The following is a 22,332-nucleotide window of genomic DNA, read 5'->3' on the forward strand; positions in this document are numbered from 1 at the left end:
CCTACAGCTCGTGTTTCATGGGGCTAGCGCCTAGGAGGGTGTTAATGTGCAACATAGCTCCTTGTGTCCATTCTCTCTCCTGAACAGGCAAGAAGGGCCAGGCACAAGTTTGTAGGTCAGTCAGCCTGAAACTGAGAAGCAGTTGCTGTCAGAGTGGTAAATGCTGTTGATTAGAGTGGTCCAGCATAAACATGAATCCAAGACCCTCCCTTCAGGCTCTTAGGTCTGGGGTTTTTTGAGATCAAAGGAGAACACAGTATTTTGAACAAAATGTGCAAAGGCCCACCCTTCCTGAGCTGCACTTCTGGTAGATGTTCTGTCCTGCAGCTGCAATACTCAAGAGAAGGGTTTGGTTCCTCCTCCCCCTCCTTTTCTTTCAAACATGTATCATGAGAGAAATCTAACAGATGTTTTCATAGGAGTCTCTGATCCTACACTCATTTTCCCTGTGTGTTCTATGTGGAGAGCTGCTGATCATTACCAGTTTAAGTAAGTCTAGCACCTTTAATTCACCAGAAGGTCATGTAATGTATTACTTACATTAGATGTAGGTGTCAAAACTGACCTGTAAACCTAAAATTAAATTGGAACTACAAAATTAATTTCACTTAGATTGTGGAAATTAGACTATAAAAGGAATTCCTGTGGGAACCATGCAAACCTTCTTTGACATTGATTTAATGTAACTTCAAGTTGTGTAAGCAGTACATAGTTTTAACCAGCACAGATTTGTAGCAAATCTTACAGTAAGATGAGTATTAACAGGAACATTCTGTGGTGTTTCTGAATTTAACAATTACAGTGTAGAGCTTTATTACAGCTTCACTGCAGTCAGGCATTGTACTCCCTTCCCAAGCCTGAGCACACAGGTAATGATACAAAGCTGACATGACATCTGTCAAATACCTCCATTCAGTCATTAAGCTTTAATTTATAAAATGCACATGCACAGGATAGCATAAAGTTAGGGTAAAGATTTATTTTGTGGTTAAAACTGAATCTGGAATCTGAATGTCAAGGTTAATACCTGAATCAGAATTTCATGTCCAAATCACAGTAATTAGCCCCTAATTTGGGAAAATTTGGAATCAAAGACTTGAATTTTTCAAATTGGACCCAGGAATTCAAGGTCTGATTAGTTCTGGGACAAAAATCTGCATTCCTTTAATAGATGGCAAGTGAGTGTGCTTGTTTTATGCATGCAGTTAATTTGAGGACTGAAATTATTCTGAATCATTCAAATGTTCATGTTCTAGATTACAGCAGATTTTGCTTGCTACGCTGCTAGTAACAGTTACTAAAAAGCATATTTTTTCTTTCTTGAGATACGGAAATACTCTGTTTTTTGAAGATAACATGTTCAGGTGTTCTCTGAATGTGATGGCGTTCAGAGGTCTGAATTCATGCATGCTCTGTTTTTGCACAAGAGCTCATGCATGAGACTTTCTGCAGGGGAACATTTAGGGTACTTCAGATAATTTGACCTGTGAAAACATTAATTTTGAATGTTTTACTGAAAATAACTCAGAATATCCTGAATTTCTGTAGAATGTATGACAATGTTTTTAAACAGGGTAAGGATACTCTGAATTCTGCATCATCTCAAAACTAGCATCAAGTTCTCTGGGATCTGCTACTCAGCAAGTCTTCTGTGTTGTTTAACACAATGTTGTCCTGGTCTCTTAACAAACCTGTAAATGTGAAAGCAATTCTAATGCCTATTGGGTTGTATGTATAAAGAGCACAGCTGTACACCAGACCTCACTCATTTTAGATATGCAAAGTAATCCCTAAAAGGCTGCCTTTCGCAACACCTTAGTCATCTAAGGCACTGTTAAACATCCTCTTGGATTAGTAGAGTTCTCAAAATGAATCAGTTCTTCCAGATGCAGCATGTGTTGATAGCAGATAGCCTGTGCATGTTCATTCTCCCTTCTGCATGGTTAGGGCTCATCTTCTGATTTTATTAGTTTAATATCTTAATTGTCCGTATGTCCTTCCAAGAAGGCACTGCCCTTTCCTTGACGAAGTCAAATTCCTTGTTCTTTCCAAGGAATGTCAAGGGATAAGCTTTAAGAACCTGCTGTACTGTATTTACAAAGAGAAGTAAAATGTGATGAATGAGAATCCACCTTCCAATAGAAAACTGCACCCAAAAGCCCACAACCAGCAAAGAAGTGAGAGACGTTTTGGCAGCAAAAATATATCCACATTCTTCTTTTAGCTCATAGGAAATAATGGGATAGGAAATATATTCTGCAGAAATATAGTTCCAAAAATGCAGGTTATATTAAAAACAAAAAAAAAAAAAAACAAACAAACAAAAAAAAAAACCCTCCCAAAATCCCAAACTTCCTTAACAGAAAGTTAGAACATCCTGAATCCTCTCATATTTCAGCTTGACCCAACCCTACTCAATAATGAAAACAGTTTACATTAACAGGGGGAGGTAGATTTGCCTTTCTGATAAGGGGTAATTTTATTATTGAAAGTACTACTAATAAAACATGGAAATTGCCCAAGTAACAGCCACAGGTTGAGGCATTCCCTGGCATAACCAGATGGGATTTTAAGCTACAAGATAAAGTTTTAAACGCCTTAGTTTTGCAATTGACAGTGCATGTAGACAACTATTATCAGATACTTTCTGTATTGTAATCATAGCAGTGTTAGCTGCTAGGACTATATGAACTGTTAAGGAACGTGAAAATGCTTAAGCTATATAAGGCATATTTGTATCATTCTGTAGATACTCTGAATAAAACAGTGTGCTTCAATAAAAAGAAAATGCAATTTAATTTGCCCCTGTCAGTGATAGGTATTTCTAGCTGCACTGCTTTTGTTTCTTGCATGGGAAAAAGCAGCAGAATAGAGGCTGGGTAGATGTTTGTCCTACAGCTGATACACAAAGAACAGGCTTTGAACAACTTCTTTCTGGACCCGGAATTCTGCATGGACAAAGACAGTTGCAAGGTTATAGCCAAGCATGAAAAATATCTCCCTTTTAAATTAAAGCTTTTCTATGCATGACAAGGAAATGTATAGCATTGTTTGGTGCAGTGCTGGATATACTGAATGACCTGTTCATTTACCAGAGGGAATTGGATTACATTTGAGATCCACATCTGAACGTAGCACCAGATATTAAAGTCAACCTTGGCTTGGTTTGCTCTAATAAGAGAAAACAGGATGGAAGAAAGTATTTCCCAGTAGAAACTCAGTGAAAATATTTTATACTGTAAGTCCAGCTTTCCAAAATTGAATCTTTAGGTTTCTTTCCAGTGGCTGTATGCATGTTCCAGTAATAACAGAAGTTACCAGAAATATATTTTAGTAAAACCTCATTAATCAGGGCAATGTGATATAGTATATCTGATATTCAATACATTTAATGAGAAATCATTGAGCAGATGTGCTCATTAGTGACTTACTGGATAGCTTTGTGAAAGATACTTGACTAAACCCCTGTTTCAGTTGCTGTGAATATAACAAGCCCCATGAATAGCTATGGTCTAACTGCTTCCTGTTTCTCAGGCACACTGGTAGTGCCTGAAATGGTATCAAGCGATAACCCTCACTATGGAGGCTGCAGGCCAGACGGGTTGTTTATGAGGGTGCTGAAATTGTGGATCCCACATCCTCCTCTGCTGTTTCTCATGCTACACGTGCGCTTGGCAACCTGCTGCTTCATGTGGCGTGTCACCCTAACACAAGCTATGTAGCCTTTCAGTGTCTTTATCACTTGAAGTTAGTTCAGGCTTCAGGAAGCTTCCCAAGCCCACATCCCTGCCCACTGACTGCTTCTGGTTTGCATTTGTATGCTGTGCCTGTAAGATTCTGGTTAATCATAGGACTATGCACAGGAACAGAATTGGGGTTGAAGTGCTCACTCTATAAAATTAGTTGCTGTGCTCTGAACCTGCTTTCCTTCCACTGCTTCCATTTGAACAGAAAAGCCCCCTGCTCACTTACCAGCCCAACCACAGCTAATATCTACCAGGATGCAGTTACTGTGGCGCTTCCTTAAATTCCCAAGTTCAAACTTCTTGGCAGTCCAAGTCTAAAAGGCAAAAGAGAAGATAGTGCTATTTATAACAGCTTCCACGAGGGGGAAAACAATAAAGACTGAAGAGTGAAATAAGGCCATGCAGGCACCAGTCTGTGTCGTTTGGTTTGGAAAATGGAAGAGTAATCTGTACAAAAAAAGAGCCGTATCTCTTAATTTTTTGTGCTGGCCAGATGTTCCGGAGTGGTTGTAATGAACAGCTTCATTCCTAAATGCCTTCTTTTAAAAACCTTAGTAGTTAAAATGAGAAGATGCTCCTACGGGCCCAGTTGTTATCTCACAGCGAACACAGATACCTGTCGTCCTACTTTAAAAAAGCAACAGGACATCACATAGTTCATATTCCAGGAGCTGGTCCATATACGGGGTTATTTAAAACCAACTTACAATGTCCACCTTTAACTCAGCCGTCCGGGCCAAGGTCTGCGGGGCCTCCACCCAGCGCGGCCCTGACCTCCTCAAACGGCCCATTGTGCCCGGGCCGCGGCATCGCGAGGAGCAGCAAGAGGAGGAGGAGGAGGGTGCTTCCCATCCCTTCTGTCCCGCCTCGCTCCCAGCTCTCGGGCACGCTGCGGGGAGCACCCGCCCCACCCCTAGCCCCGGCCCCCAGCCTTGCCCACGCCGCCTCCGTCGCTGCCCTTTCGCCCCTTCCAACTCCTCCTCCTCCCCGCGGCCCGAGCTGCCGCTGCCCCCGCCCCTTTAAGGCAGCCGGGGCCGCCTTCACGCGGCGGCTGTGAGGTTTGGGGGAAGATGGCGGCGGCCGCTGTTTGGGCCGTGTTGGGCCTGGCGCTGTGGTTGTGTGCGGCTGCTGGCGAGCCGGAGAGGAAGCAGCGGGCAGGGCCGGCCAAGAAGAAGGACATTCGGGACTACAACGACGCGGACATGGCTCGGCTGCTGGAGCAGTGGGAGGTGCGGAGAGGGGCCGAGGATATGCAGAGGGGACCCCGCGGCTGTGGCCGGCGCGAGGAGTGAGGGAGACAGGAGCCGCCCTCACGGCTCCGGGCAAGGCGGGAGGTTTGGTGCCCGCGTCTCGACCGCCCTTCCCCCGGGCCTGGCTCTGGCCTTGGTGTGGAGCTGGTGGGGGGATCCTGGGCCTGGTGGCGTTGAGGTGGCGAGAAGCCGATCCCTTCCGCTGAGGCTGCGGATTACTGTGTAGGGAGGTTACAACATCGGGGCGAACAGGCACAGAGACGGCTTCTGGGGAGCTGCCGTGGCCCCGGAAGCCCGCAGCCTGCCCTGCTGCTCCTGCCCTCTCGAGCACACTGTGTCCATGCGTGCCACAGCCTGGCTTGAGTGTCTGCTGTGTTGGGGTATTAAGGGTCCTGCTATCCAAAGGATGGATAGCAGGAGAAATGCTTATTTCAGGTTTCCGGAGTAGATACATAGTTGGTTAGTGTTTTCCTTCCTTGCCACTCATCATGGTAATGACTTCTAATTCCAGCTCTGTTGCCTCCCTTTGTCCCCATCACCCTGCTGCCTTAACTTTCTTTTGACAGTTCCCCATCATTCTTCTCTATGTGGTTGTCATGACACTGTTCGGTTCTTTTCACTATTTTTGTATTCCATCATGTTCTGATAAATCCCAGAACACTCATCAGTGACTTCTACTCTTTCCCATGAGGCTATTCCCCAGAATGTTTTGCACAAGTCCCGTGGGAAATAATGGAGTAAAAGCTTCTGTCTCCTGTAACACCATCTGCAGCTGTAAGTCAAGGTGGAGAAATAGGTTTCATATGTGTAATACAGATAAAGTAACTTTTGTGAGAAGTAAGGATGTCTGCCTTGGGCCTGGTTGGCAGATTATGAACGTGTTCATCCCAGGGACTGTTACTGTATATCTCCCTTTAAGAAGAGAGATTCTTGGAAAACTGAGTTAAAATTCTAAATAAAATTATATAAAATCTTGAAAATCACCTTCCATTGGTGGCATCAGCCAAGGACCAGGTGGTCCCAGCTGCTAAAAAATCAAAAGCTTAAATAATAATATTGGCCAGTTTCAATGAAATTTGGCATTGTAGGGAAAGTCTTAGAAGATTAACATCTCTGAATTGGATGCCTGGATGAAAGGGATACTCAAGTTAATGCTGTCATGACTCTGGCTGTGCACTCTCTTCCAGACATGTGTCAAGCAGGAGGCTGTTCAGGGTTTTTCCTCTCTAACTGGAGCAGGTCCCTGATACATTTTGCCATGTGCTGCACAAATGCCTGTAGTCACATTGCGTGCAGATGTGGCTGAACATCTGGGGACTTTGCTGCTCGGGCTGGCATTGCCACTGAGGGAATTCACAGCCAGCCACAGCCCTAGGAGAAAAAAGTTACTGAAGCAGTGGCTCAACAATTAGCAGTTGTTGTGTCTTTGGGATGGTCAGCTGCATGGCATTTTGCCTGGTGGTAGTCAGGACTCATAAAAAGAACATGAAAGACTTGAGGGGGTGGTGGCTGGAGGATAAAGGAGAAGAAAGGCATGAGTGGACTTGATGGGGTGGGATGAGAAACAAAGGGGCCATTATGAATTTGGATAAGAGCAGGAATTATGCTCTGGAGCAAGGGGCACAGGGCCCAGATCTGTACAGAATCAAGTGTCATTCATCGCAACTGAGATGATGCCTAATACTTTTTGTTTCCCTGGCGATTAGTCGAAAGCACTGGAGGATGGTGGCTGTAACATCCTTGGGTTCAGCCACAAGCCTGGTGAGGCTGAGGCCATGGCTTCAGCAGCCTTCCCAGAACAAGCAGCCACCTCTGTGCAGGCTCTTGTGCTGCCACTAACCCTGTGCTGGTGCAATCATGTGCATGGATGCCCGATGAACCGTGGGAGTGATCTAGCAGAAAATGAGGATGGGGAACTGAGGTTTCTTCATTAGATCAGTTGCATAACTAAAGCTAGAAGCAGACTGCCTAGGGATTTCCCTCATGGAAAGGGACTCTCCAGCAGCCTTGGGTCCAGAGGAGCTTGAAGCAGAACTGAGAATGTGGTCGTTCTGTTACTGAAATGTCATATTCTTTAAGTAGTTCGTAATTGTTCTAAGCTCAGGATTTCTTGGGCTTGACTCTGAGATGAGACTGTTGAAAAGGCCAAGGAATTAGGTGACATATGTTGCTAATATTTTTAAAAATAAAAATTCAGGGCATTGATGAGAAATGTGTGAGAATGGGAGCAGAGGGGAGGAGAAAAAGAAGGAACACATAGGAAATATATAGTTATTACCATGTTGTGTAATGCTTTCCCTCTGAAGCCTCATGTTACAGCTTAAAGGAATGAATCTGCTAGACATTTCAAAGCAGAAGCTTATACTTTTTTCCAGTCTTTTGCCTCATAGATATATTTATAAATACAAAACTGCACGGTAGTTTGTACAGGATCAGGAGAAGGAGTGTGGTATAGGGGAGCTTTTCACTGCTTTTCATGATATTTCTATTCAAACTGCAACAGTACAGCTTTGCGAGCATTTAGCTGAATAGTTAAGGGAAAAATAGGTTACTATATGTTAGGTTGTGCAGTCACTAAATCCAAAGTCAGTTTCTGTATTGCTTAAGGACTATATGGAAATATTTCTGCCTTTCCCTTTCAAAACTGAAATAAGCTGGTTTTGCACTAGCCAGACTGTTCTAAAATTAGGACTGTTTTGCATTTACTTCTGAAGAACGTTTTTCATTGGCTCATAAAAGATTTTGTATTTTCACTGTGCTTTACCAATATGAGCATTTTCCAGCTTCCTCTAAGATTAGTATTGTTCCCCTTTAGTGAGGGCAGTGGGACTTCCCTGGGGCTCTCCTTTGCTTTCAATTAACTTAATAAGGAATTTTCAAAGGGATGTGAACTATTTGAAGGCATCCTTCAACCTTGCAAAATCAAAGCAAATGTAGTTAGTAAGGAAAGAAAGGATAAAATCTAAGGCTTCTACAGCTTCTGTTCTGTGGTAACTAATTTTTGAACTCCTTTGTCAGAAAGACAGCAAACTACGTAATTGAGATGGGAAAAGCAGAGAGGTCACTTGCATGGAACCTTACCTTTAAAGGGTATGGGATGCTCCCTGTAGTGGGATGTTGTCAGAGGGTGATGTTGAGTTTGCATATAGGCATGTGCAGAGATGAGAAGGTAGTGCATACTTAGACCTAAAAAATAAAGCTTGGCTTCTGAAGGGAGTTATCTTTAGATGCTGCTGCAGTTCATGCCCCTGATGGAATGCTGCATATTTTCACAAAGCACTTGAAGTCAAAACAACACCTGAAATGTCGGCCTTAATTCCTGCTGATTTACTAGTACTTGGGTGGATGCCAGTATAGGACTTCCAGGGTTTTATGTTGTATTTTTTTATTAACTTTTTAATATGATACAAATACTGTTGAAGAAATCAAGCTCTGGCTCGATGTAAGCTGTCACTCTATTCACTCCTCTCTCTCATGAGCTGTTTTAAGGGGCAGCAGTTTGAATTCTGCCTTTCCAAATATTTAAATGCCTGTCAACCTCAGCAGAGGCATCAAGGTTTTTTCTTTATTCTAGAAGTAATTTACTCGTGGTGATTATGTTGTCAGACTGAGCTGCAGCTGTGCATTAGAAAAGTCATGAAGCCTTTAATACAAGTTTTCCTGTGGCATGAGCCTTGAAATTCTGAATTTTTGTGGGTTTTATTTGGTAAAGAGGCAAAGTCAGGAAAATTTAATTCTCAAGTGATCAAACGAGTCCTAGAGATGAGTTTTGACCTCTGAAAGCAATGTGCAGGTGAACACTTTTCTATGTGTGTTTGAGGCTTTTTAGTGCAACTTTCTCAGTTCGTCTTGTATGCTTAATAAATTTCTGTGAAACTGTGAAGAAAAAGTGTTATTTTATGAAGTACCTGTGTGGAATTTTACTGAATTAACCTTGAGGCTGAACTGTTTCTCAGTATATGGTAGAAGGAGAGTCTAGCTGTCAGTATGAAAATGTGTTGAGGGGAGGGTTAGAAATTGAAGAATACTGTTGGTGAAGTATCCTGAAACAAAACTCACTATTTGTTTTGGTTTGAGAATCTCCATTATCAAGCTAAAAAATACTTTGTCAAAGTGGGAAATTTCAAAACAGAACAACTTTGTGGAACAGTTGAGTTTAAAGCCTCCTTTTCCTTTTCAAAACAGAAAGATGATGACATTGAAGAGGGAGATCTTCCTGAACACAAGAGGCCTCCAGCACCAATAGATTTCTCAAAAATTGATCCAGGCAAGCCTGAAAGTATCCTGAAGCTGACGAAGAAGGGGAAGACTTTGATGATGTTTGTCACAGTGTCAGGAAATCCCACAGAAAAAGAGACAGAAGAAATCACTAGCTTGTGGCAGGGCAGTCTCTTCAATGCAAACTATGATGTGCAAAGGTAAGCTGTTACACACAAGGATGAAGTTTGTCTTTTTACAGAAGCCTTGTTTCTTTCCTCCTGAGAATTTTTTCAACTGTTCGTGCTGTGCCCTTCCCCACCTCAATCATCTGTCACTATTTCTGTATCAGTTACTATGCCAATTTGTTATAAGTCATTCTATAAAAATTCTGGCATGGTGCACAAATCTTTTTAACACTTACAAATGAGGTATGTATAGCCTCATTTGTTTTTATCTCATTACGTTTCAGCTATTTATCAGTTTTAGCTGCAGTAGTTTGCCTTTATATGCTCAATGGAAAGCATCACACTTAGATGACTCATCACGACAGAAGGCTTTTTGTTCCCCTTGCTAAAAAATGTAGTGTTTCTGAAAGAGAAAGGATCACTTTGAAACGCAGGAAGATTGTGTCTCTTGTGCTGAGACTGGGAAGGGTTATAGTAAGTGTATGAAGTAAATATAATGCCCATTAGTGGGCTTTACATAGTGCCAAATTAGTTCTTAAGTTTTCTTTGTATTCTTACTCCTCCTTGGTTATTTGCAAACTTAATACATTTTATTCTTACGTATGCTAGAAAATTGTTCTCTTGTCCTCCTCCCCAGGCAGGAAGATCAGCTTCTAAATGCTCCATCTCTGGGAGTGTTCAAGGCCAGGATGGACAGAGCCTTAGGCAACATGTTCGAGCATCCCTTCCTATGGCAGGGGGGTTGGAACTAGATGATTTTAAGGTCATTCCAACCCTAGCCTTTCTATGATTCTATGATTCTTGCTCTTGCATATATGCCTCAGTCATGGAGATGCTCTGAATTAAGCAAAATGTTGTACTGCTTGAAAAGCACAGAGCTAACAGAAATTATATCTTTCCTCCAGGTTTATTGTTGGCTCAAATCGTGCCATCTTTATGCTGCGTGATGGTGGGTATGCCTGGGAGATCAAAGACTTCCTGATAAGTCAAGAAAGGTGTGCAGATGTTACTCTGGAAGGTCAGGTTTATCCTGGCAAAGGAGGAGAAGAAAATGAGAAAATGAAAAACAAAACAAAACCTGAAAAAGCAAAGAAGAAAAAAGACGCAGACAAGAAATCTAACAGCATCAAAGAGGACAACCGAGCAACCAAACAGAGAGAGGATCTATGATGCATGTGTTAACCAGACTGAATTCTGTTTCTTGAAGGGAATCTAAATTTCCATGCAATTCCTGGGTTTACTGGGGGGGAAGGAAGGAAGCAGAGGTTACTGAGGTTAAAAGACTTTTATGTTGGAATTCACCAGTTTACTTACTAATGTTGGCCATTTGTTTAGTTGCAGGATAGGTAATGTTTAATACTTTAGTTTGTAATTTTGTATGCTTTTGTGTTAAAATTAACATACAAATCTGTGTGTCTAACATTGCAAACTTAAATTAGGTGGAAAAGAAAAAACATAGTCTCAGAATACACTGATACTCATCTTTAGTATCCACATCTTGACTGTGCAAGTTGGTCATTGATTTGTAACTGCTGATGGCCCGCAGAATGCAGTACTAATAGATTCTCTTGGAAGTCAGTTTGCTAGAGTCAGTTGCAAAACCGCATAAAAGTACAAAGAATAGTGGTACACTGGCCAAAGATGCATGAAATTACAGGGTTTAAGACATGTCTGGTTAGGCTGCCTGCTTCTTTAAAATAAACAAAACCTGTTCTGTTTGTCGCAAGAAATCCATGGAAATTCTTAGAAGCAGTATAGAAGCTAGGCAGAGAACTCAGCTGATTCACTCCAAATCAGTGCAGAAAAGAGGTTCTGTACCCTTCAAAGTGATGCTGGGCTGTTAATGAAATTACAGCACCTGCATGAGCAGTGTCAGGGCAAAAGGATAGTCAGATTCATGGCTTTCAGGTTGCTGCTGCTGCCAAAGAACTGTGCCTCTGGAAGCAGATGTTACGTATGCCCTATTATCTAGACAGTAGATTTTAACTCAGAAATTAATTTGGCTTACTGGTTTAAGGGTTTGCGTAAATCTTTGAAAAAGCACTAGGTGCAGTGCAGAGCTCAACTTTGAGTTAGACGTATCACTTCCTGATGTTTAATAACCAGATTATTATTTTTTGTTTGGGTACAGATTGCTGACTGACATGGTTGATTGTGAAAAAAACCCACATTGATTTAAACGCTCTGAAGTTTGATGTATGGGAGCGAATACAATTTCTCCTTGACATACTTTGTATAATTGGGAATGTTTTATTATTATCCAGATTGTATTCTGTCAAATTCATTACTTAGAATTGTTGCCCTTCTGCCTTACTGCTTATTAGAGACTAAATGCACCTTGTATGTGTGGTCCACATCATTTTCCAGAGGATGAACACAGTGTTATCTGTCTTCATTCAATACTACTAAGATGTTACTTTGACTCTTTATTTAAGGTGCTAAAATCCAAATGTTTTGGATAAAAGGTCCTAATTGAACCATAATGGTTAATCTTGTGGAATACTTCAGTATCAAAAGTGCGAAACTGATCTGTTAAGTACTTGTCCTAAAATAAAAGATGTGACTAAACTTACTGTTTCACTGAGTAGTAAAACCTTTTAAATAATTAATGCATTGAGTTAGGTATTCGGGAGAGACACAAATTCATCTTTGGTTTCTGTACATAAGGACTAAATGATTTTGATGAAGGTTCCAGATGATCGGGTTTATTTAATTTTAATTATATTTGTATGAATTTAGGATTAAAGAAACCTTTCTGGTCACACTTCGTTGAACAGGTCTGTGCCTGTTTGAATAGAAAATGAAATCATGTATTTCTTCAGGATTAACTGTATTACTTTTATATTGTACTATTAATCCAAACGTAACGGAGTTGAGAAGAGTCTCAGTAGATGTTTGGATATCACATTGCATCAAGATGTGCAGTCCATTTCTTGTTCATTACTCATCATTTTGTCAAGTGTTCTGCCTTTTTTTATGGAATGTTGCTTCTCACCTTTAGAGATGAGCAAAGGTTAGATGAACCAATAAATACAAAATATTAATGAATGGTTTTCTTTTTACAACTTAAATCTATGGTATAGAGATGACAATTCAGATTATGATCAGAAACGTGGAAATGTAGTTTCTGTAGTTTTCCTAATCTTAGGAAACATAAACCTGATTTTTTAGTCAAAGTGAGTTCTTCCTGAGCTAAACAATGAAGCAATGTAAACTGACATACGAAGGCAATTCAGCCAAGGAGGAGAAAAAAATTACTACACTATATAGCTATAGCCCAGCTTTTGAGAATGGATACTTGTTTTAGTCATTCGTAAATCCACATTTACAGTAGGTTGGAGCCCGTTCCCTTCATGGTTAAAAGGAGGGAGATAATTTTGTTGAAATTCAGCCAGCTAATTGACTGAGTTTTTTAATTGGTTGTTCTGAATTGTCAAGTTGCCTATCACAAATGCAGTTGTGTTTTGTGCATGTAGTTCAGTTTAAATTTCAAAGTGTGTTTTGGTTTTTGGGGTATTTTTCATTATTTTTTTTAATAGTAGTAATGACTTGAGAGTTGCTTTTTGATACAAAACACAAAGTGCTGCTTTCAAGTAGCTGCTTTTTTTTGTCTTCCATTTTTCTCCCTTTTTCATGCTTTATACTCAATAAATAGCATATGTAACTATTAAGTATAATGTGAACCTGGCAGGAACTTCACCCAGCCAGACTTTCTCTGGTATTGCAGTTCATAACTACTCCAAAACAACTTACCTTCCCTTTTGGAACTGGTAGGCTTTTGAGCCTCTAGGACTTGTCCTCATGCAGTGTTACATTAGCAGATGTTAGCTGGTAACGATTTAAGAGACCTGAACATAATATCACTTTTATATATGTATGTATAAAAATAAGTATCTTCATAAAGTTACTTAAGGTCATTCATTAATGTTCTGTAGGTACCCCAGCAGATGTTGAATTCTGCGTTAAGAGTCTCATCAGAGTTCCAGTAACAGATTTTTGGCTATACATACAGATACATGTTCAGATACTGCGTTTAAAGCTAATTTCACCAGGGAGGCTGGTGATTATAGCTTTTCCTATTTCCTTATTTTTTTCAGTGTTAAACAGAGGTATAGGAGAAGTGATCTGCTTTCATGACAGCTAAGTAAGTGCCTGCCATCTTTCTCCACTCAGCTCAGTGGTTTCTCTGTTCTAGTGCCATGACTTCAGTTTTCTAAGTTACTGTTCTATTTTTAACCCAGCAGTCCTCAGAAAAAAGCAGTTTGGCAATGGTACTACACAAGATGTGGTTGCACTTTGTGAAGAATTTCCAATGGACAATCAACTTTTTTATGTAATAAAATACCAGAACAAAGATGTTGTGGGTTTTATTTGGGGTTTTTTGTTTGTTTTTTGGCTTTTTTAAAGATAAATGTATAGCGCGTGCCTTATCAAAACAATTTAATTCCTACTTCAAAGAATACAAGTGCATCCCCTGTTCTCGAGAGCTTAATTTTATTGACCAAATAAGTAGGAAATTGAGCATTTAAAGTGGGGACCGGGACCCATAAGACACAAGAAAAGCACCATGTGCAGTAAAGGAATGAATATTTCTACAATTGTACGTTGGCAGTTGAATTTACAACTAAACGTCCTCACTTACTACTAAATCTCCCTAATCAGGCAATGTAAACAGTATTCATAATAATTTAAAAGAATGAGAATTGGAAGTGCCATCATTACTTTGTATGTGTGCTAAGATCTACCTGTGCTTATTTGCTAAGATTTACCTGTGAAGGTGCAAGGAAGTTCCCTGTAATACCACACCTGTTGCCAGTCTTATCTCTATTTGCTGCATGGTCTCACTCCGTATGCATCACTTGCTAGCAGGGCAGTTTGTGGGTACCATTTTGCAGCTTCTTTTAGTTTATTTTCAGCTTTGTTGCTGCAGTTATTACCAATTATTGCGCAGTTTTTAAACGTTACTAGGATACACACACTACAACAAGATTTCTGACCTTTATGTGAGTGATTAAAGCATTTCTATTCTCTGAACAGTTGGATCTGCCTTGACTTCAAAAAGATTCTATGCTCCTGTCACTGCTTCTGAACTCTGTCAATTGTGTCATGAAAAGGAAATCATTCATTGAAATAATATTTTAAGATAGGGAACTTATGTCTGAGTTTTGGCCACTGCTCTTGTGGGGCTTATACTGAGGCTTAGAAATTATTTCCAGTCTTTATCTCTAGCTCATTTCCTTTTCTGTGCAAAGAGTAACAGTGATTACCTTTTCCAGAGTTGTTTTTTTAATTGTGTTGGACGTTTATACAAATTCAAAGAGCCTGTGCCTGTATAATGGGATGCTCCTGTTTTTACAACTGCCTGTTTCATTGCTACTCTCATGTGTCTCGTTCTTAAGATTGCCAGCCTACTGCATCTGGTGATACACTTTTATTCGCTCTTTCTTTATATAAATAAACTATTTTTGCATATCACTATGTCCCATCAGTCATACTGTGCCATTTTTAACAGGGACAAGCCCCACTGAAATCCAGGCAATACCAGACTGCCAGGAAGGTTAGAGCTGTTTGGATTCATGAAAGAAAAACATTCCACTTGCATTCTCTGATGGTAGAGGGGTTCCTCCTCCAGTAGAGAAGTCACGCAGTGTGAAGGGAGCTGGACACACCATTGATCTCCGGCAGAAGAGCTCTGTGCAGCGTAGCTTTTCATTGGTATTTTCATTATATTTCAATCAAGCATTATGCAGCACACCAGCCTTTATCCAAAGCTGACTGGTAAATGCTTTGTTTCTTTCCTGTGTGATGCTACTTAATAGACTGATATTTTCACTATTGTTACCAGTGCCAGCTGCGTTCAGTTATCAATCAATAAGTGGCATTGTATCAATGGATTTGTGTAACAGCAAACCCAACAGATTCATTACGTATCATTTAAATTAGCAGTCATAATTGTAATAAATAATTTCTTAAAAAAATGGGTCTGTATTTTTTCTATTTATTACACAGACATTTGTGTTTTGAGAGGGATATATGGGACAACTAAAGGAGTTTCAACCTCTTCCCAGTGTTACTGGCAAAGGCCAGCAAATAAATACATGTTCCTTCAGCACACAGTCTTGCTATGCAGCATGTTACAAAGAGGAGCGTCCTTGTTCTAAAGGCCCCTGCTCACCCACTGACCTCTGGCACCACTCACTATGTGATGGCAGAGTATTCCCATCTTGTGAAGACTATAATTCATCCTGTTCAGCTGCTTCCACATGTCCTGGCTCTGAAGCAGCAGCACAGAGGTGACCTGTGTTAGAGTTTCTAGTGTTCAGGTGTCTTGGTGCCTTCTGAGGCTGTAATAATAATCCTATTGACAATGTCCTTGGCCTGAACGTTGAATAAAATGGGGACAGACTGTGTTAGTTTTTGACACTTACTTCTCAGAAGCAGAAAGTTTCTTCTTTTTTATCCCAGAATTATTGTGCCAAATAAAACCGTAGGCCCATCTTTCCTGCCTATAATATCTACTGCTTTTAAAGATAACTGTTGGCAGTCTCTGAGAATAGGCTGGTTTGCTGTGCTGGTGACGTGCTCACTAGTTCTATGGAGCCCACAGACCAGAGTATTGAGCCCTCATTGACTCGTTAATATTTAAATGGATTCAGGTGCTGTCACTGATGGTGGTGTTACATGTCCATTGGCCTCTGAGGGCTTTGGAAAGTGGTGAATAGCAAGGGCCCATCCTTCGCTTGCAAGGTGCAAGGTCGTTTGCTAGTAATGAGAAGCAGCTGTTCACTGAACAGCACCATGAAGTAACCTGTATCTTGGTGTAACTTACGTAGAGCCTTCTTTGTAATGAGAAACACTGAGTTATACATGAACAGTTGTATTGCAAGGGTGTATTAAAAAAAAAATACAGCACTTACTTGCTGAGTCAAATAAATAACATAAAGGTTTAATATGTATATTCATGTGATCATTGCTTATCATTTCCCAGATCCATGGCTACAAAACATCCTGCATCTTTGGTTTTGGTTTTTTTAACTAAGTTGTCCTCAGTACAGTTTTATTTCATTCAACTTCTTTTGTAAAATATAAATCTGTTTTCATCCCCTCACCTAAACTGAAATCTAATCCAAAATAGTGAGTACCTCAAATTGAATCACACAAGATTTTGTATTACTATTTTATTACACATCCTGCCAATTGTATCCACAGCCAATACCCTGTGACTTCTCAGCCCCTGACAGTCATCTGTTGTCTTTCTGGTGCCATAAAAATGTTAATAACTGTGTGGACTTTAGCTAATCCCAGTTATAACAGAATGGAGTTGCCAGGGAGCTTAATGGAAGCAGAAGTGTGTGAGTAGGTAACAGTTTTGGCACTTAGCTGAGTAGAAGATTTTGAAAAACTGACTTTCTTTCATTTAATGTGGGAGGCAGTTTTTTGTTGTGATTGCAAGAGCTGTGTAACCTAACCTGGGAAAGGCCATTTTCTGTGTTACCCTCCCCAACGCTTGTTCCTAGACAGCAGCACCATTTAAGCCATATTGCTCAATCTTCGAATAGACCACGTAAGGCCTGAAATATATTTCAGCCACGTTATTATTCCTGTCAGCAGTGATAAGCCAGGGCAGTCTCACTTCCTGGGATGAGAAAATCAGCTATAGCTGTGTAACAGGGAAGGCCATTCTCAAAAGATACCCGAATGACAGAGCAGTACCAGCTGGATACTGGAGATGGATACTACAGGAAAGCAGAAATTAAAGTCAAACCAGCTGCATTAATTTCCTGTGGTGTCACTATCAAGTGACAGACCCGTGGGTTTTAGGTGAGGCATCTGTGCTTTAAGAAGTGTTACCTAGTACTACTCACTCAGCACTAAGACTATAGGAGAGGAGATGAGGTTACTGTTGTGCTGGGAATTTCATCATGATCTCACATTACACCACTGCCAAAGGAGCAGAAATATTTGTTTGTAAGGGGCTTTTTCCCAGAAAGATTTCCCATTAAATTTTGTCACTGCTTCCTCATCACGGACCCCTTACTGTGTCCTGACTGCTGAAATATTGACTCCATCTGAGGCTCAGACTCAGAAACTGCAAATTATTCTATTTGCAAAGTGGTGGAGCTCTCCCTCAGTTTCTGTTTCTAAGGCTATACAGTGAGTGTACGTGCTGGATTCAGCTCCATGGGTAAGGGATCACTTCAGGGGTGTGTTTTGTGAAGACAACACATAAGAGGAAGGAAGGGTGTAGCTGCAGTAGTGGTTTCTACACCTCCCTCCCCCATCCTTTGGTCAGGAAGAAGGTGGGGGTGACACAACAGCCTCCAACCTGGCTGCTGGAATGGCCTTTTGGGGGCTGCAAGAGCCTGGGCACATCACAGCAGCTTCAGCTTCTGGCGGACGAGATGGTGCAAAACTCTGCAAGGGTGGCATAAAAGCAACCTCTTTCGCGGAACCACATAAACTGTGCCTTATTGTCCAGAGGATTTGGGAGAATCAAAGCTCTGGAAGTGGAGGGAGCATCCCTGCCCCTTGTAGTTTTGAGCAGACGCTGTGACCCCTCAGTGGCTGCTCAGCGCAGACTAAGCACGAGTGTGACACTCAGCTGGGCCTGTGACCGCCCTGCTGGCAGGAGAAGAGCCAAACCCTCTGGCTCTTCTCGGGGTGTGATTCAGCCCGTGCCCGATTTTGCAGCGAAAAGCAACAGATCAACCCAAAACACACCACCAAGACATCACCGCTAGGGGGCGCGCGCGGACAGGCAAAGGGGCGCTGGCTAAGCCTGTAGCGGTAGCGGAAACGTCACTTTACGTGGTGTTACATTGTATTACGTTATGTTATATTACGTTATGTTACATTCTGCTATATATTATATATGACGTTATGTTGTGTTACCAATTTAGTGATTTATAGCACCTAAATGATACATATTAAAATGTTATAATTTTTTCTTTTAATCTTTATTAACAAATTAAGCATACTGGCATACAGAAGCTAACACATTTAATGTACATTGTCCTTTATATATTAATGGCTGGAAAGTATCTGGTCTATACTTAAATATACATGTATAACTAAAAATTACGTAGTAAATTTTAAAATTACGTAGTAATTTTAGGACTAATGTAATGTAATGAATTGTATATGCTTATGGATAGGTTGTTGTTAAGCTAGTTCTAATGGCTGTATCTACATAGACATCCACACAGAAATATATACACACACACACACACTCTCCTTATATACATAAATATATATACAGAGACACTCCCCCAGTTACACACATATGCACAAATGCACAAATACACACGCATATGCACACAAATACACCCCTTACACAAATACACTTCCCATTATATAGACACACACAGATACAGACATAAACCTCCACACATATACCTCTCCATTCCCATACACACATGTACATATACACACACATACATACACACACACACACACATACACACACACACACCCCTTCTTTATACACAAATACATACACAGGGTGCATTTTTGGTTTTCTGGCTTGAAGGTGCTAGATGGGTTATCTCCTCTGATGTGCTAACTACTATTTTGACACCTGATTAAAAAACAGATCCTTGGATGTTAGAAACTCTGATTCTGCCACCAAAAAATCTCATTTGAGTTTTGGAGCCTCCAGAAAGTTTCATAATGGAGCCTGCTCAGCCGGCACCATCCCGGGGTGAAAAATAAACAAAGTCACACTTGACTTGACAATGAGATTCTCAGAAGCTTTAATAGGTGCCCACTACAAAAAATGTGTACATGTTTTATCTATTATTTCCATATATATTTTTATTCCATTTTCACCCTATTTAATGAAATTTTTTGTGACTAGGGGAACAAGTTTTTATTAATATACTATAGCCCCTACCTGCCCCAAACACAGCCGTTTCCCATGTCTGCCCACTGCAGTATCCCCTTTCCCGCCCCCATCTCCTTCCCTTCCCCTCTCCCTGTCTCAGATCCTGCAAGTGTGACTGGGCAGGCCTGCCATGTGCTGTGGTCACTGCAGACAGGCCAGCAAGTGCACACAGTTGTGGTTTGGGCTTTTGCCTTTTGCAATAAGTAGGAAGTTGCATGCCTTCCTGATGCTGTACTAAGTCCTGTGCGTGCATCCAGCAAACACCATTTCAATGTACAGAGAGACACAAAAGAGACAAGAGACAAAAATAAAATAAGAAATTTGCATTGAATATTTATTTTGATAAACATTGTGTACTCCAAACAACTACGTGTTATTTCAGTTGTAAGCCACAATCTGTTGGAACCAATGTCCCAAGAGTTCTTGTCATCATAACCCGGACAGTCAATGCATTACCACGGTCTGCGGACATAGAGAGCTTTCAAGTGCAAAGCAGATTATCAGAAAAGACATATTGCCGACCTCCTTAACAACCTGGACAATACTAAACTCCAGTAAAAATGCTTCATATGTCTGCAATTTAGTTGTCTTAGTGCCATTGTAATAAATTAATAGAAAATATATCTTTTTTTCATTGGAAAGTCTATAAGAAAATGTACAAACTTCTAACTCCGAAAAAGGACCAGCTGTTTCGGCGACAGGTAAAACAAGCATTCAAACTGAGACAAAACCCCCAAACATCCAAACAAACAAATAGACAAACAAACAAAATGCAAACAAACCCCTCCACTCTACCAATGGCAATTGCGTAGGCAAACATAGAAACATCTGCAGTAATAAAAACTTACAAAGAAGGGAACTGCAGTTTGTGCAGGGACTGTACAAGGTGTACAGAGAACAAGCAGTCAGGTAATTCACTAGTCAAAATGTGCGTGTGCAATTTCTAGAACAGTCAAAGACTAGAAAGTAATCCTATGGCACAAAACTATTGCTGACTGGTGATGGTGGTAGGCTTCATTCTATCATCAGAGCAACACATTGACTTCATCCCATAAAGACCAATGGAAGCCCTTTGCATTTCCCAGCCGTGGCTGCCCCACTATGATGCTCTATTGTCCCTCAGGCTCACAGACTGCAGTGATCCCATACTTTGTATTCACAGCGTGAGACCCACCTTAGCTCCAACAGGCCCCATGTGACAAGATTTGCATGATAGAACAAGCTACTTAAAAGTTTTCTTCTTTTAATAAGATGAGATTTTTTTTTTAAGAAAGAAAAAGAAGAAAGCTTTTCCTAGAGCCAAATTTTATGATTTCACCCTGAGAATACCCGAAATAGTAAAATCAGACACTACACTTCACAAAGGCAGCATGCTCACAGGAGCTGAACAAACCTGCCTAGGGAATAGACCCACCTGGTACAATCCTCCTGGGGAATTAACGTGCTTAGAGGGAGCAGGAGAAGAGAAACGGCTGATGGCCCAGTGAAGCAGGACACCACAGAGGGCAAGCCCTACCCTATGTGTCATACAAAGCTGTATCCCAACCCAGGTACATTCTGAGCCCGGCCTTCCTGCCCACCCACCATTTTTTTCAAGTGCTCATGAAAGAAATACTCCTGCTTTGGTCCATCTTTTGAGAGCAAGTGTGTTCCACTAACACCAGTGCAACGGTATCAACAGAACTGCCTAAAGGACAGTGAAGAGGTTTAGATAACCCAGATTAACGTACTCAAGGGACTTGGGTTTAGTCTATTTGCTCGAATTCAGGGACCTGGCTCTGTTTGCCTTTGGAGGAAAAAACAACCCACTTTACTTGACTTTTACAAGTGTTGCCCATTAATTCTGGAAACGGCACAAATGCCTGAAGAGCCTTCATGAACAGACCCTTGTTGAGAAGGAAGGGAGGGAAAGCTTGGCTCTTCTTCTAAATAAAACACACATGACATTCAGTGAGTTCAGAACAACTATAGAATAAGGCTGAAAAGAACATTTCCAGTTTCAAAACCCAGGAGAGGCTTGAGGGGAATGTAACCTACAACACTATATCAATTTTGCTCAGGGTTGCTTTGACTTTCAGAGCAACTGATCCAAACCAGGTTTACAGATTGCAAACCTGCCAAGCCTTTGGAATGACACAAAATCCTTGTTCTTTCATGCTAGCTGCAAGATAATATTTTGGATACTGTGGGAAAAAGGCAACTTCGTTACATGAATTAATTAAACCAGAGCAAAATGAAGTAACCATCAGCAACTAGAATGAATTCTGTACCAATGGGGACAGGCAGAGACAAAGTGGGAAAACAAACCCAGATATTATTGGCAAAACTGATATTCTGTGTGCTTTGCAAAGCTCATCATCCTGTCTTTTACCCCCCACCCTTAGATTTCTTACAATAGCCACAGCCCTCAGAGACTCCTTCATGGCATTTCTGAGCCACAGATAGAAATATCACTGAACACCAGAAGTGCTTACAATGTTTTACAAAATAATATGTAAATTCGCAGCTTCAATAGATGTCCCCATGGGAGTCCTGATTCACACTAATCTGCCTTCACTACCCAGATACTGCTTTGAAGAAGGGGGAAAGGATGTACAAACATCTAACTAGTGTATGGGAATTCCCACTCTGATTCTTCAGCTGCCTGGTAAGACCTCTGCCATCTTCCATCCAGATCTCACGTAACCCTTCCAGCAGGACCAAGACACTCATGCCCATAAGCCTAAGGACAGGATCAGAAAGCAACACACAGGAGAGTGGTCTGGTCCTATTGCCTCTGGCCTCCCTAGAAAAGTGAGGGTTGCGCACCCGATCTGAGGCTGAATAAGCTAAGTCCCAGTGTTCCCAATTAAAAACTGGAAGCCTTGAAGAGGATGGCTTAGACTGGCTACCATAAACACTCCAGACTGATCCTGAACATTATTACATGTAGGGACAATATGGGAAAAGCTGAGAAAATACATGTACAAATTGACTTTGCTTTCCTGCTGCTTGTTGAAGGAAAACATCTTATTTGAGCAACCACTATTAAAAAACCTTGATCCATAGGAGAAATATGATTATCTGAG

The 22,332-nt window shown here is 41.0% G+C and overlaps 1 protein-coding gene and 1 long non-coding RNA gene across 2 annotated transcripts; one reads left to right on the plus strand and one right to left on the minus strand.

Moving 5' to 3' along the window:
- Nucleotides 1-1,614: 1,614 nt before the first annotated feature.
- On the minus strand, nucleotides 1,615-4,539 carry LOC308225669. The gene is made up of 3 exons (XR_013957771.1): nucleotides 4,454-4,539; nucleotides 3,973-4,060; nucleotides 1,615-1,691 (listed from the first exon to the last, which is right to left on the minus strand). It is a non-coding gene; the product is annotated as an uncharacterized lncRNA (long non-coding RNA).
- Nucleotides 4,540-4,782: 243 nt separating this feature from the next.
- Nucleotides 4,783-13,553, plus strand: MESD (mesoderm development LRP chaperone). The gene is made up of 3 exons (XM_080626324.1): nucleotides 4,783-4,975; nucleotides 9,182-9,414; nucleotides 10,287-13,553. The coding sequence occupies exons 1-3, from the start codon at nucleotides 4,817-4,819 to the stop codon at nucleotides 10,549-10,551; spliced, it is 657 nt and encodes a 218-aa protein (XP_080482450.1). The 5' UTR covers nucleotides 4,783-4,816; the 3' UTR covers nucleotides 10,552-13,553.
- Nucleotides 13,554-22,332: the final 8,779 nt, after the last annotated feature.

This window comes from Psittacula echo (genome assembly GCF_963264785.1).
Source record: "Psittacula echo genome assembly, chromosome: 10".
In the NCBI taxonomy this organism is placed as follows: Eukaryota; Metazoa; Chordata; class Aves; order Psittaciformes; family Psittacidae; genus Psittacula; species Psittacula echo.